Consider the following 16,866-nt stretch of genomic DNA (forward strand, 5'->3'; position numbering starts at 1 on the left):
ACAGTTTAGTCAAGACAGAAGCAAGGCAAAGAGCAAGGATGGGGCACCCTCACTAATGAGAAGTGCAACCAACAGGCAGTTAAACCACTTATATGGGGCAGTTCTTCTGGATCTTTGTTTACTTTTGGCTAGTTGTCTGTTTCTTTTTTCCACACCTGACCCACCCTAGAAGAACCCTCCCCAACATGCAAGCACAAATATTTCCCAAGAAGTATTCCAGCCCAGAGGTCTACTATGGGGTGATGCTCCCTCCTTTTTGACCCTCAGGGGGCCTTTCTGGGCATGTGAAATGTCTCCCTTGCCTCAAGGAGGGGAAATATGTGAACTCTTGATCTTTTACTCAAACAGGGATTAGCCCCTCTCTGTACCTGCCGTAATTATTATCTCAAAGTGTCCAAAGGAAACAAAGCCTGTTTTTTTTACCCTGTTTCTGTTGTTCTTTCTATTTCAAAGTGCAAACAGGAGGCTGACTGTAAATGCCTAACCTGGAGTTCACCTACCTCCTGTCTCAGGAAATGCAAACAGGGGGCTAGTTTTAAGCATCTTGCCTGAAGCCCATCTATCTCCTGCCTCAGACTGAAGATTTCATGGGAGAAAAGAAAGGTGCCATTTATATTTGCAAGGAAGTAGAGATGGAGGTAATTCACTGCGGAGGAAGAAGGGGAGTAAGTGCTTATAAAATGAAGTAGGCGTACTAGGAAATGGAATGGAAGAGCAAGCCCACTAGAGAAAAATAGGACAGGATTGTTGGGTAGTGTTAAGTTCCCACCTGAGCTCTGAGTTTGAGTCTAAAGTAAAATCACACAACTCAGTTTTGAGTTTTTCTCTAGCAATGTTCAGCTACTTGGGTGTAGGCATGAAGAAGATAGAGAGGATTTATTGAAAGGTTGTTCTTACTACTTAAGTATGACAGAGGAGAAAAGGGACTAGGTTGTTGCAGATATTTTTAAGAAAGTGATTATTTAACATGTATAAATTAGACTGTGGGAATTTCACTCCTGACCATTGTCACATGGGTGAAAATCTTAGGATGGTTCTCTTCAGTTTCAATAAGTTGCTAGTAGGGATTTCACTTCCTTACCTCTCCATTCTCCAGCTACCCATCTTGTCCAGGGCCCCACTTTCTGAAAATAGGAATGGAGCTTAGGAATGTTTGGGGTCACGGAAGAGGAAGTCATCCAAACAGAGCAGTCCTGTGTACTGCTTAAGCAGTACTTAAGGTACCTTAAGCAGTACCTTAAGCAGACTTAAGGTACCTTAAGCAGTACCTTAAGCAGACTTAAGGTACAGGTGATTGCCAACAGGCAATACGGAGAAGGCAGCTACCTCTGGGATATTCTCTCCCAAAAAAGACAACTAATACACCTGTCTGCACTGGCAATGTGTGGCATCCTCTGGCACAGCAAAGAAGGAGTTTCTGGTTTAGGAATAAGGATAGAAATTGATATAGGAATACAGTTAGATTCCAGTTACTGTTAGGCTTACGGTTGGGTTTAAGGTTGGCTTTGTGGGTCTTCCTGGTGCCAGGCGGTCAAACAGTTTTTTGGGGTGAACTCTTCTTTTTCTCCATGTAGTACCCAGACAGAGGTCTAAGAAGCCCCAGTAGCTATCTTCCTTCCTCTCCCACTCCAAAATCTTGAAAACCCTTGATGCTCCATCTACTGTTTTACCAGTTATTAATAGTTTTTTTTAATAATTATTTATTTTTGGTTGTGTTGGATCCTAGTTGTGGCATGCAGGATCTTCTTTGTGGCATGAGAGCTTCTCTCTAGTTGTGGCTCACGAGCTCCAAAGCAAGTGCACTCAGCAGTTGCGGCATGAGGGCTTAGTTGCCAGGCAGCACGTGCGATCTTAGTTCCCCAACTAGGGATTGAACCCATATCATCTGCACTGGAAGGTGGACTCAACCACTGGACCACCAAGGAAGTCCTTAACTAAGAGTTTATTGATTACGCATCATACACCACCTGTATATGTACAAAGCTTTGCTTTTTCTTCTTACAAATGAAAAGCTTTGAATTTATTATTGTGCTAAAAATGGACTTCAAGAGCCTATTTTGGAAGTAACAATCCCAAACTTCCTGGTAGTTAACAGATGCTTTATGGTCTGCCAGTCTTGCTTGGATTTCTATAAGGAAGTGTGAAAAAATAAACACGAATATATTTTTCAGATTTATATCATACAGCTGAGTGGGAAAAAAGATGTTAAGTGTGTAAGTGGTATGCCATCGTTTGTGGGAAGAGAAAAGACATACACATATGAATGTTTATATATGCAGCAAATGTCCTAGGGATTCACAAGAAATTTATAATTGTTATTTCTGAGTAAGGGACAATGGTTGCCTGAGGGACTGTGAAGGAAGGGAGGTCTATCAAAAAAATTTCCCACAACATTTAATTATGAAAAGGGTTAAACATATAGATAAACTGAAAGATTTTACATAGAGGACACTAGTTAATCCATCCCAGATTCTGCCATTAACGTTTTTTACTATAATTGCTTTGTCAACTCTTCTATGCAACCATCAATCCATCTTATTTTTGATACATTTCAAAGCAAATGGTAAACATAACTTCAGTTATCCCTAAATTCTTCAGCCTGAATATCATTAACTAAACTCAAATGTTGTTTTGCTTTTTCTTTTGAATGAAATGCAAAAATCTTAATGGGTACACGGGCTGGGTTTTGACAAATAAACAGAGGTAAAAATCTGCCTGCCAGGCAGGAGACATGGCTTTGATCCCTGGGTTGGGAAGATCCCCTGGAGGAGGAAGTGGCAATCCACTCCAGTATTCTTGCCTGGGAAATCCCATGGACAGAGGAGCCTAACAGGCTACAGACCACGGGGTCACAAAGAGTCGAACATGGCTTAGTGTTTAAACAACAACACAATAACAATACACCTAAATAAACCAAATACCTACCACAATATAGAACATTACCCTAGGAAAGGGAAGGAGGCTTACTTTTAACTGTATTCCTTTTAGTACCTTCTGAATTTTATGTTATGTGATTGTGTTCTCTATCTTTAAATAAATAAAATATTTAAATGTTTTAATAATGATGGTTTACAGAAGCTAAACTGGGTGAGGAAGGAAGTGAAAAAGGAGGGAATGATAGAGAACAAGGAAATAGTGGGGTCAATGGAATGAAGAACTCATTTGAGGTCAGACTGTAGCAATGGGATTGCCAGAGCAAGCAAGTTTGGAGAAAGGAATGTCTTGTTAGACAGTGGGATATTTGAAACTGAAAATTCAGAAGTAGTCATAAGGTTCAGAGTGTGATCATAGGAATAGTACAGGATAGTAGTCCCTTCCAAACCATATGTTCGAAACTGCACATTTTATTTTACCCTTGCAGTATTTATCACAACTCCATTTCAGAAACATTTGATTCGTGTAACTATGCTTAATATCTAGCTCCCTTATTAGACTATAAGCTCCAAGAGGACAGAGGTCTTATCTGTCTCATTTAATCCTAGATTTCCAGTGCTCAGTACATAACAAGAAACTGGAACAGGCATTAGATATTTAATTACTTAATAATGAATTCTTTAAGAAGGATCATTAATTTATGAACAAATTCAACTGTTACATTGCAGTTTGTTGCCTAACTTTTTAATGGTACATAGTTATAAATTAATCAACTTACACTTTGCAAATAAAGCAGTAGAGCTGGACTAGGGTTGAAGACAACCCAGTGTCACTGGAAAAGGGATCCATAATGATACACAGTTTATTCTGGACCAGACTTTTTGGCCCACCCAGTTGTGACCTTGACCAGAAAGAAGTTTTCACTTTCTCATCTGTAGAACAAAGATTGGAGAAGGCAATGGCACCCCACTCCAGTACTCCTGCCTGGAAAATCCCATGGATGGAGGAGCCTGGTAGGCTGAAGTCCATGGGGTCGCTAAGAGTCGGACACGACTGAGCAACTTCACTTTCACTTTCCACTTTCATGCATTGGAGAAGGAATGGCAACCCATTCTTCTTGCCTGGAGAATCCCAGGGATGGGGGAGCCTGGTGGGCTGCCATCTATGGGGTCGCACAGAGTCGGACACGACTGAAGCAACTTAGCAGCAGCAGCAGAACAAAGATGACCTCTAAGAGTCATCCCCATGTTGACAGGACATTACAGACCTAGTGGCTCTTAATCCTTGTTCTACCATGTAGTCATTGTTTAATCATGCCTAGATTACTCTCTAATAAATCACTGCAAAATGTTGGCCACCTAGGTGGCATGATTGTGTCCATCGAATGAGATAATACTAAAGTTTTCTAAATTACCCTTCTCATTGGATTCACTACAGACCAATCACGTTGAAATGGGAATCTGATCATACAACTCTTCTGTTCAAAAACCTGCAATGATTGCCCATCTCACTGAGAATAAGAGCCAGTCTTTGCTGTGGTCTACAAGGCCCTATAAGGCCTTCTGCTCTTCTTTCTCTCTACTCTAAACACACTAACCTTCTAACTAACTGTTCCTCTGAAACTCTGGGCAACTTGCCACCTGTGTTCCCCCCTATTGGGAATGCTCTTCTCCCAAATATGTCCTGGCATTCTCCCTCACCGCTTTCAAGTCTTTTTGCTCAAATGCCATCTTCTCAGTGAGACCTACTTGGATCCTGCTGTTTAAAACTGCAAACTGCACCCCTCTTCTCTATTTTACTCTATAGCTCTAACTTATTTCTCACATATTATGTATGAACGAACAGTTCGGAAACGTGTAGAATACAATACTAGGTAGGTATTACATGTAGGTTCTACATATAAATTACTTTCCCTTTATTTGGCCAGTGGTTTGAGGTCTGAAGGGATAAAGCTTAGGGGTCTTACAGTATAGGATGTTCTGGTATACCTGATCAACCTCTTAGAGGTTATTTCAGTGCCAGGCCCTCTTGAGTAGAAATATTAATAGTTAACACGTTCGTGCGTGTATTCATTGATTCATGCACACAAATATTTCTTGGGTCCCTTCTATGCGCCAGTTCTCAAAGACAGCTATTACAAGCATTTCACTCCGGATAATGTCTTTTTCGTAACCTCACCCCAGCACTCGGCGGCGGAAGACACATACTCCTGCCAGCAGAGGGCGTCCCCCTGCCCTCGCGGCGTGATCTCGTCCCACGACGCTTTCAGGCTCCCACGCTCGCTCCCGAGCGCGGCCCCGCCCGCCGCGTCACGTGACGCGGCCGCCGAACCAGAGCGGCCGGTCCCAAACCGAGCTAAATTCGTTGCCAGTGGCCTCTGCGGGTGCCACCACAGAGGCTCATCTGAAGGAGTGGGGAGGCTCGTGGAGCCGATGCTTCCTCTTCCGATTTCAGGTCGGCTCCTGTTCCCTCTCACCTTTCGCCGCTGCCGTCTCCCTGAGTGTTTGCATGAGCTCTCTCGTTTGGGGAGGCCCCGGTGACCATGTAGGGAGGGAAGAGCGAGGAAGCTCCGGGAGTGAGGGACGAGGTCAGCGCTGTGTGCACGCCGGCGCCCACCTTATCCACAGTGCGGGCCCGGGGCCCCCTCGGCCCAGGTGGGAAACTCGGGCCTGCAGTAGTGGCCTGGCACGGAGCGCCACGAAATCTCGCGCGGTCTCGCGAGAGTCTAAGTTGAAGGAACATGGCGACGTCTAATCTGTTAAAGGTAAGACCCTCAGTCCGGCTTGGATTTCTACTCCGGGAGCGGTGGGTTCAGCTCTTGGGGAATGGCTCGGTTCTGGTTCAGCGGCGAAATGGGGAAGTGTTCAGGGGTTGTCTACCGGAAGGGAAGACGGGGAGGCAGCCGCCGAGGAGTGGAACGCGGTTCTCCGGCCTTGGGGTCGAGAGGCCCTGGTTGTCCCTGCTGCCGGTTGCCTGGTGGATGAAAGGCCCGGCCAAGGGCTTACGGCGGGCAGTGGTCTCAAGGGGCCAGCGCTGGCCCGGGACCCCGGAAGAAAGGTGATGCCGTGTCCTGACGGATCGGTCAGTTAGTGTCCTTAGGGTCTCAGTTTCTTCTGAAGCGCGAGTCTTGAGACGCATAAGAAAAATAAAAGAGAAAATCCCAGAAAATGTTGTTAACAGGTTTTAATGACTTGGACCCCCACCGCCTCAGTTTCTCTTCTCATTCTGTCTGCGCGGATTTCCAAGTCACACGGCAGCGCCTGTAGCCCCACTCCCTCCCTTAACTGCAGGCTACACGTTCCCTTCTGTTCTTCCTTTCTTGAGTTCGTATTTTTACCTTTTTAACTTAGGAAACTGTTCCCCAACCCCATTACACCACACAACCAGATGACTATAGTGGAAGCACTGCCGTTGTTTTAGGGCTTAGGAAAGTTGCCTTGTCAAAGACAACCGTTAAAGTTAGTTTTATGTATTTGGGATAGCAAGGGGGATCTAGGCCCAGAAAGGCAGATTCTCTACCATCAGTTACAAAGTTGAGAGGAGAAAGAGGAAGACATGACACTAGTTTCTTCTATGGTATGTTTGTAGTAGGCAATACTTTATACCTTAAAAGTATTACTGAAATGGGGGTAGTAGATGAACTACTTCTCCCTCAATTAGGCCTTCAGACAGTGTTGATAGAGAATAGAAAATATATTAAAACTTACTGTAACCTCACTCTTGTCTTCTTTAGACTACGGATACTAACTGTATTAGTCCCTCTAATTTTACTAATTTTAGAGGCAGTATGTCTTCTTTTGTAGAAGGGAATGGCAACCCACTCCACTGTTCTTGCCTGGAGAATTCCATGGATAGAGGAGGCTGGTGGGCTACAGTCCACGGGGTCGCAAAGAGTGACACGACTGAGCAACTAACAAACACATATACACCGCCCCGCCACGCCACGCCCCTCCACCGTCCCGCCCCGCCCCTCCCCGCCCCTCCTACCCAACCCCGGGTCATCTTTTAAAAGAGGGAGGAACCTAGAACTAGACCTAATTTCTGCTACTTAGAATTTCTGCTCCATGACTTTGGGCAAGTTTCTAAATCTCTCCGTTCCTGAGTTTCCTCATCAATATAATGAATTATCAATAGCACTTATTTCATAGGAACTTTGTAAGATTGAGCTAGTATATATATAATCTTAAAACAGCGACTGGATCTTAACTGGTATGCAATACACATAAATTACTACAGTTACCTCTGCTGTTTCTCTAAGAAAACAAGTTCATGGGAGTTGAGTAACTCACTACTTTTATAGCAGTATAGCAAAGTTCTAATATATTAATTCAGAAAGAAAACTTTAACTTGCAAAGACTCCTGTTAATGTATCCATGTATTTACATAACCAATAGTGTATGTTATTAATTGAAACGTGTTTAAGAAGTAATTGTGAATTTTTGACTTACTGATAACGTGGATATAAAGCAAAGTCTTTTTTCCTTCCGGATTTGTGTCTCAGAAAAGAGTGAGTCACTTTATTCTACTCCACACAAAGCCTTACAAAGCATTGTTTGGAGGAGATATAAGTCTGAAGCTCCTTCATTCAATACTCTTAAGTCATTACCTTGTAGAGATTATCAATCTATATGTATAGCACACACCCACCTATAAACTGAAAATGACACCTGAATGTATAGAAATAGGTGCTTAAGACTTAGGTTAAAAAGATCATAATTTGAGCAGTTCTGTAACTCAAATAACTTTTATAAATAAAAGGAAAGTGATAATGTTTTGACAAAACTGGTAAAAGTCACAGTCTCTAGTGAATATGAAAAGATGATAGATACACTTGAAAATTTTCAATTATTTAGTGAAATGTTGAAAAGGGGGGAAAAGAATTTCTCAATATTTTATGTAGTATGTGTTTTTTAAATACATACAACTAACAATGGATATTATAAGTAGACATTTGATTCTTTTATCTGTATCACCAAAAGTTTCCTTATTCACATTGGTCAGAAAACTTTTTTTTCTTTTTTTTCTCTCCTCATTGAAGTGTGTGTATGGATGGAGGGATTGTCCTGTATTTATGCCTTTAGAAATAGTTAATGAAAAAGTAGGAAATTTGTTTTGGAGAAATGGCAGGGAGACCCTTACCAGAATTCGTAGGGTCATTTGAATTAAAGTCTGGAGGAGGTTGGGGGGAAGGGATGGACTGGGAGTTTGGGATTAGCAGATGCAAACTACTGTATATATAGAAAATAGAATGGATAAACAACAAGGTGCTGCTTACTATATACCACAAGGAACTATATTTAATATCCTGTGATAAACCACAGTGGAAAAAACATGAAAAGATTGTTTATATATATATATATGTATAACTGAATCACTTTGCTGTACAGCAGAAATTAACACAGCGTTGTAAATCAACTGTACTTCAATTAAAATATAAATAGATCAATAAATAAATTCAAGTTTGGTAATACCTTCAATAGTCATCGATCTGGCTAGGGAATGGCCAAGTTAGCCTCATTTCCTTTTTTAACAGGTTTAGTAGGCTGGTTCACTAGACAGATGCCTTGGACATGGTGCAATTAGATTTCATCAGAGCATATTTGACAGAATTACCATGTCTTATGTGGTTCATGGGGTTGCAAAGAGTCGGACACGACTGAGCAACTGAACTGAACTGATGGTCAAAATTGAGAAGTGTGGCCTAGAAGAGAATACAGTTAGAATTTGACTATCAGGTAAACAGCTGTATCTGAAGAATGATGAGTAATGTCATCAACCCTGAAGGGAGGCCTTTAGTGTTCTGCTGAAAAATAATGCCCTCTTCCTGTGTACCAGTAAGAAGTTAAGTTTATTGAATTTGTGAATGAAGAGTTTGGAGGATAGCTAATATGTTATGAAAGATAACATGATTCAGAACTTTGTTATGAAACTTAAAAGTAAGAACCTAATGCAGTAGAAATCACCTACTTTTTTCATATTGGAATTTGATTGTATTAATAATGTATTCACTAAAGCAAGTAGACCTTTGCTGGATTTTAGAACTCTTTTGGATATACAAAGGTTTTGTGTTGTACATTTTGACATATGCAATTACCAGTTGCTTATGGGCTTGCCTCGTGGCTCAGACGGTAAAGCATCTGTCTACAATGCGGGAGACCTGGGTTCGATCCCTGGGTCGGGTAGATTCCCTGGAGAAGGAAATGGCAACCCACAGTACTCTTGCCTAGAACATCCCATGGACAGAGGAGCCTGCTGTCCATAGGGTCGCAAAGAGTTGGACACAACTGAGTGACTTCACTTTTCTATGGGCTTGCCAGGTGGCTCAGTGGTAAAGAATCTACCTGCCAATGCAGAAGACACAAGTGCCTTGTGTTCAGTCCCTGAGTCGGGAAGATCCCCTGCAGGAGGAAAGGGCAACCCACTCCAACATTATTGCCTGAACAATCCCATGGACAGAAGAGCCTGGTGGGCTACAGTCCATGTGGTCACAGAGTCGGAACGGACTGAAGCGACTGAGCATGCATCATGCATCTTACTCCGAATAGCTGTTCAAATATTTTTTGTTAAACCTAACAAAACTATTCAGTTCTTAGCACATTATGTAGCCATTTGAATGCCCTTAACTTCTTTGGTCAATAACACAATGTTTCCTAGTTTCCCCTATGTTCTCCTCTTTTCCAGGGCACCTGCTCCATTGCCTCCTTCCGCTTGTTCTTAATCAGCTTATGTTTTCCCACCAGGACTTAGCAGCCAGTTCCCTGTTACGTTGTTTCAATCTTCTTTATCCTCACCTCTCTTGTGTTTTTCACCGACCTCCCTTCTCTCCTTTCCCAATATAATTATTTCGCGGGATTTAATCTCCATCGTTTCTCTATTTTTGAACCTTCCTCTCCACCCTCCCCACCGCCCAGAAGTCTTAACTCCCATGATTTCACTATTTTTATCTCTTAACTCTGATCTGAGAGCTAGGACAAAGCACAGTGCTGACTGTATCAGTTTCCTGCTCATATACCTTTGATAGTTCAAATTCTTCGAGATCTTTCTAGTGAGGTCTTCTCCTTAATTTCTCTCTCCTTCTCCTTCCCCTCTCTCCCCCTTCCTCCCACATGTGCATGGCCTTGCAGGAGCGCACACATACACATACATTCCTTCCCTCCCTCCTTGCTGGTTACTTTTTGGTTTATTATTGTACCAGAGTCTTCAAGACTTTTTATGTTTGCTGTTTCTTGTGTTAGGAATATCCACCGCCCCCCCCCACCCCGCCCCACCACCAACCTGTTAAAATCCTATTTAAGTCATCAAGACTCAGCCCAGATAGTTCCTTTTTTCTGAGAGCTCTCATTTGGAATTAGTTGTTGCCTACTCTGCATGACCATAGCACTGCATCAGTATCTTCGAGCATTTACGTTTTGCCTTTTATGTTAGTTACAGGATCTGTTTGTGTATCTTAACTCCCTTTCTGGATTGTAAGCACTGTTAGTGTAGGGACTTTATATTTGTTGATGCTTTTAACCATTTAGTGTGGTGATTATTCATGCTTCATTTCAGTTCAGTTGCTCAGTTGTGTCTGACTCTTCGTGACTCCATGGACTGCAGCACGCCAGGCCTCCCTGTCCATCACCAACACCCGTAGTTTACTCAAACTCATGTACATTGAGTCGGCGATGCCGTCCCCTTCTCTGTCACCTTCAATCTTTCCCAGCCTCAGGGTCTTTTCAAATGAGTCAGCTCTTTGCATCAGGTGGCCAAATTATTGGACTTTCAGCTTCAACATCAGTCCTTCCAATGAATATTCAGGACTGATTTCCTTTAGGATGGACTGGTTGGATCTCCTTGCAGTCCAAGGGACTCTCAAGAGTCTTCTCCAACACCATAGTTCAAAAGCATCAATTCTTCGGCGCTCAGCTTTCTTTATGGTCCAACTCTCACATCCATACATGACCACTGGAAAAACCATAGCCTTGACTAGACGGACCTTTGTTGGCAAAGTAATGTCTCTGCTTTTTAATATGCTGTCTAGGTTGGTCATAACTTTCCTTCCAAGGAGTAAGGGTCTTTTAATTTCATGGCTGCAGTCACCATCTGCAGTGATTTTGGAGCCCCCAAAAATAAAGTCTTCCACTGTTTCCTCATCTATTTGCCAGGAAGTGATGGGACCAGATGTCATGATCTTAGTTTTCTGAATGTTAAACTTTAAGCCAACTTACTCATGGTAGGTGTTCCATAAATGAGTGATAGTTGACTGAAAAGAGAAGTCCAGTGCAGTATCCATGCATTGTAGATGGCTCAGTAAATGAGCGTTGGTTGGTTAAAGGGAGGAATTTCTGGCTTTATTTCCTTCTAATTAGATCTAGAGAGAGGGGGAGAGAAGGGAGTAGAAGAGTAAAAGCAACGCACAAGACAGTCCAAACTTACAAATGAAATGTGAAGCACTACTTTTTTCAGTGGAAACTTTCTTACTCTTTGAGAGGAAAGAAAATGGAAATACAAAGGAGTGGTTCAAAGTGCGTATAGAATTAATTTTCATTAAAATAATTTTATAGACTCACGTGCAAGGCACCAGGATATAAAGATAATGGAAAACAGTGTTCATGGTCTTAGGGAATTAACCAGATATTAAAGGTTTTAAGGCAAGAACTTTAGAAGTGTTACCATGTGTTGGATTGGTCTCTCATAGACAGAGGAGATCACTTCTAGTGTGATGATCAAGAAAAGTTTTATTTAGAAAGTATTGGAACTGGATTTTGAAGAAAGGTAGACTTTTTGTTGGTGATGATCGGGGGAAACTTTGGTAGAACATGTTTGGCAGAGAATATGAATGTGATACCCAGATTTGAATAATGTCAGTGAATGTGATTAAGATACACAACTGGAATTATTTTTTAATGTCTATTTAAACATAAACGAGAGCCTTATTTAGATCCTAACTTTTCATTGGGTTGATGGAAATTGCCCTTTTGAATGAGCATCTAAGGGGAATGTGATCGTTAGGGCAACTGTCCTTCACTCCAGTGGCCTGACCTAGAGACCTGGTTACATTTGACACTCACAGCTGAGGGAGAAAACCAATTCAGGGGTGCATATATTGGCCAACCAAGTCAAGGCTGCATATATTGGCCAAGGGTAGGGGTGGGAGTGGGAATAGAAGACTAAATCGTATACTTATTTTATGTGATACTTACTATACAAGTGTGGAAATCTTTCATGTTTTGTGAAAATAAGTGAGTGAGCAGTTACATAATCTGGAGGTGATATATTGCTTAAAGCTACTCATGGGAAATGACAGTTTAAGATAAACTGTGAGAGATCCATTATTTATCAATGGATTAGAAGAGAGGAACTTTAGGTTGCAGTGAGATTTCAAGAGGACGTTAGACATCCAGCCGGTGGATAGAGAAAAATGAGACAAAGACAGGTGTTTCTTATTAGGTATTTTGCAAGGGTCCTAGTGAACCTAGTTATATTATAGAAAGTCACGGCTCCTGCCTTGGTGTAGTGTATATAGTAAGTTGGTGCCTAATCAGTTCTGTTCACTTCAGTTCTTGTCTGACTCTTTGTGACCCCATGGCCTGCAGCACTCCAGGCTTCCTTGTCCATCACCGTCTCTGGGAGTTTGCTCAGACTCATGTCCATTGAGTTAGTGATGCCATCCAAACCATCTCATGCTCTGTCATCCCCTTCTCCTCCTGCCTTCAATTTTTCCCAGCATCAGGGTCTTTTCCAATGAATCAGTTCTGTCTCTGCTTTTTAATATGCTGTCTAGGTTGGTCATAGCTTTTCTTCCAAGGAGCAAGTGTCTTTTAATTTCACAACTGCAGTCACCATCTGCAGTGATTTTGGAGCCCAAGAAGATAAAATCTGTCCCTGTTTCTATCGTTTCCCCATCTATTTGCCATGAAATGATGGGACTGGATGCCGTGATCTTAGTTTTCTGAATGTTGAGTTTTAAGCCAGCTTTTTTCACTCTCCTCTTTCACTTTCATCAAGAGGCTCTTGATTTACTCTTCACTTTCTGCCATAAGGGTGGTGTCATCTGCATATCTGAAGTTATTTATATTTCTCCCAGCAATCTGATTCCAGCTTGTGCTTCATCCAGGCCGACATTTCTCATGATGTACTCTACATATAAGTTAAATAAGCAGAGTGACGATATACAGCCTTGTCGTGTATTCCTTGTCCAAATTCCATTCGCAATTTGGAACCAATCCATTGTCCCATGTCTGGTTCTGACTGTTGCTTCTTGACCTGCATACAGAGTTCTCAGGAGGCGGGTAAAGTGGTCTGGTATTCCCATCTCCTTAAGAATTTTCCACAGTTTGTTGTGTTCTACACAGTCAAAGGCTTTGGCGTAGTCAGAGTTCGAAAAAAACGTAGTCCACTGGAGAAGGGAATGGCAAACCACTTCAGTATTCTTGCCTTGAAAACCCCATGAACAGTATGAAAAGACAAAAAGATATAACACTGAAAAATGAACTCCCCAGGTCAATAGGTACCCAATATGCTACTGGAGAAGAGTGGAGAAATAACTCCAGAAAGACTGAAAGGACAGAGCCAAAGAGAAAACAGTGCCCAGTTGTGGTTGTGACTGGTGCCTGATAGGCTCTGAAAAGGAACAAGTTACAGCTCAGGTTAAAACATAGGTCATTATACTTGGAATACATAAAGGTAATATCAAGGATATTTGATCCGTACTGGGCTTGTTCATTCCACAAATACATTAGTATCTCCTCTCTGTTGCATACTATTTTAAGTGTCAGTAACACAGTAGTGAATATGATAGACAAGGTCCCCAGTTCTTTGGAGCTTATATTTCTAATGTGTAAATACTGACACTAAAGGAATAAGTAACACTTTATTTATTAAAGTGGTGGTTTTTATAGTAATGAGGTCTGTGATGAAAAGAGTATAATCAAGAGTGCTCAGAAGACGGTGCCAATATTTTGCTTCCTTATTTACAACAGAAAGTCATTTTTCCTGTAAATAGAGCTTTCAGTTACGTTCTATTGAATTGTCTTTCCCTGCTATTTGATGACATTTCAGCCAGATCCCAGAGCTTTCTGGGTTTTTTTTTCCCCCCAAGTACTATTTAGAACCCTGTGCTTCCACTGTCGGTGGGGGTGGGGTGGGGGCTGGGTTTGACACCTGGTCAGAGAACTAAGATCCCATAAGACGAGTAATGTGGCCAAAAAAAAAGTACTGTTTAGTCTGAATTAAAATTTCATTCTTATAGCTAATCAAAGTAGCTGTTTTACTGGCTTTAGATCTTGGCTCTGGATTTGCAGAAAGGAAAAGGGAAGGGCATTTTCCTTAGGTTGGCTTGAGAAGGCCTCTCTGAGGTGACAGTGACCCTAGACCTGAATGATCTGCTTTCTAGGCGAAGGTCTGAGGTGCGGTGGTGAGCTTGGAATATTTGAGTAACACCTTTAAAAGGGTGGTGTGGCTGGAACATAGTGAGAATTGCCAGTACTCAAATACATACTGTAGTTTTGTGGTTCTTTTGGTTAATGGGGATTGCAAATGTGGTTTCAGATCACATAACTGAGAGCAATAGTGGCTTGTAGATGTTATGGGAACCCACACATTCAAATAGCTAGCCTCATGATTTACACAAAAGCCCTAAAATATACTGATTTGTTTCCTTTTGAAAGTTATTAGAAGGCCATCATTGGATATAATCCACATTCAATACACTGGGAACTTTTTTTTTTGGCCACACTGCGTGGCATGCAGGATCTTAGTTCCCTGACCTGGGATCGAATCCATTGCCTTTTACAGTGGAAGCAGCGAGTCCTAACCACTGGACCGCCAAGGAATTCTAAACCAGGAACTTCAAAGAGAGAACAAATACAAACATTAAACAACTAAGCTCCTTGTATTGTGGTACAAATGTTACAGGCTTGAAGGAATACAGGTGACAAAAAATAATTGCTATCAGTTGTGTGAATGTTATTTCTTGTCTTGGTTACAACTTCTCCTTAACTTTTCTTATATTTTTGTCATCCATGAAGATGTAGCAAGAAGACCTATAGCAATAATAATTACATTCTTTGTTTCCTTCTAAATATACAATGTTTGACATCATCATAAAATGTTGTGATATTGTTTGCACAATTTGATGAGGGTATGTATGTTTTGTCTTATATGTTGTATTAGGATTTTAGGACATTTTCAGGGCAAACTAATAGGTCAGTGTTTGTATTATTTTATTGGAAAGTAAGTGAGTAATTTAAAAATGACTCTGTTGGGACTTCCCTGGTGATCCAGTGACTAAGACTGTGCTCCCAGTACAGGGGGCTTGAATTCAGTCCCTGGTTAGGGAACTAAATCCCATATGCTGCAGCTAAGAGTTTGCATGCTACCGCTAAGGGACCTGAATGCCACAACGAAGATGGAAGATCCTGTGTGCCGCCACTAAAAACCTGGCATAGCCAACTAGATTTTTGAAAATCTGACTCTGTTACTTTTAAAACATTTTGCAAGCCAGTGGGGTTTTCTGTTTTTGTTGTGTTTACTGAAGCATTCCTACTTCTTAGCATGATACAAATTTTATATTTGTGCATAAGCAGTTACACATCTACTCTTTGTTGGGATTAAATAACATGGGATTGTAGTTGAACTCATTGCTTGAAAAAGCAGTTGTGAATTTCAATGGGAGGCGTGCAGATTTTTAAAGCGATGATATATTCTAGACAGATCTATAAAGCATCTTTCATTTCTGACCTATAACACCTCCACCCACTCCAGGGCACTACAAAAATTTATTTATTTTTTCTGTAATTTATTTTCTAATGCTTGTTTGTTTCTTTGAAACAACCAACAGGGCTAAAAATATGAGATTGTGGAACTTCATTGTCAATCTGTTTTAGAACTGATTATTCTACTAGGCAGTGTTTTTCAGGTAAAGCTGAATGTACGTAATGTGAGTCTGGGCAGCCAACATGCTGTATTAAGAGATCCTGATTCTTTGTACTGAGTAGAGCGGGGAAAGGGAGCTGAACCTTTGCTCCCCTGTTTTTCTTTTCATCTTTATTTTAGTGTTTTTATTCTCTGTGTTCTAATTGTGAGAAACTTTACACTGATTTTTCCCCCCCTTAGCCCTCAGGGAGAGATCTTAAGTAAAAAGCAGTTCAGTAGTAGATAAGTTTTTATCTTATTTAAAATAAAGAAGGGAGAACACAGGAAAAAAGAACGTGAAGAATTATAACTTCAGCATTTGCTTTTATTGGACAACATCCAAAATGCATCACCACTTACAAACCTTCCAATTCAAATGAGTTATTCTCCTGCCATTTCTTCTGTGATCAGTGATCCCACCAGCCATTCATTAAAGTCACAGACACTGTACTAGCAAGTGAATTACTTGAGAACCTTTCATTTATGTGTCCCAGTGACTAGCATAATTCTTCTACAGTAGGCACTCAGATGTTTGTTGAATGAATTAAGTGTAATAATAAATGATAAAGAACCCCAATAAGTTCACACTCTTTAATTAGTAGTTATTTTTTCCTCCTTAAAATTAGTTGTTTGGGTTTTTAAAAATATAGGCATCATCAGAATTTGTGTAAAAAAATTTTTTTTTTGCCTCTAGAAGAAACCTAAAAGCCTTTTTTCTTTTTTTTGACTCCCCGTTTATGGGTCAAAAGAAATGTAAAAGATTTAAAGGGGAGCATAATGTCAAATTTTTCATTTCATTGGGAAAAAAATTTTAACTTTTTGGAAAATAGTGTCCTACTCCCCCAGCAGGTTTAAAGAGAAATATGTCTTTTATGTATTGATGCTTTCACCTTGTGGCTTCTAGATAATTGCCACTAAATTTTTATATTCATAGATTTTCTTTTCCCTTCAATTTATAAGCCTGATGAGATGAAGCCAAGGGCTGAATCTGACCCATAGTTTAGAAGTCCCACCAGTCCTCTTCCAGGAAGGATCCAGGGAATGTTTAAGAATGTGACAGAACTAAACTGCTTGGACTTGGCCCCTTGCTCTGCACTT

At 41.1% G+C, this 16,866-nt stretch overlaps 1 protein-coding gene across 3 annotated transcripts in view; it reads left to right on the forward strand.

Moving 5' to 3' along the window:
• Window positions 1-4,186: 4,186 nt before the first annotated feature.
• Window positions 4,187-16,866, forward strand: part of CUL5 (cullin 5) — a 130,241-nt gene continuing 117,561 nt past the window's right edge. For 2 of the 3 annotated variants that reach the window (XM_010862833.1, XM_010862831.1), the window contains exon 1: window positions 4,187-5,638. Coding sequence is in view for 2 of the 3 variants with exons in the window: in XM_010862831.1 (XP_010861133.1) it covers window positions 5,615-5,638 (24 nt within the window). In the remaining variant the exon portion in view is untranslated. The remainder of the gene's footprint in view (window positions 5,639-16,866) is intronic. The other variant, XM_010862830.1, reaches the window with a different exon arrangement.

This window comes from Bison bison, unplaced genomic scaffold, assembly GCF_000754665.1.
Source record: "Bison bison bison isolate TAMUID 2011002044 unplaced genomic scaffold, Bison_UMD1.0 scf7180017864485, whole genome shotgun sequence".
Classification (NCBI taxonomy): Eukaryota; Metazoa; Chordata; class Mammalia; order Artiodactyla; family Bovidae; genus Bison; species Bison bison.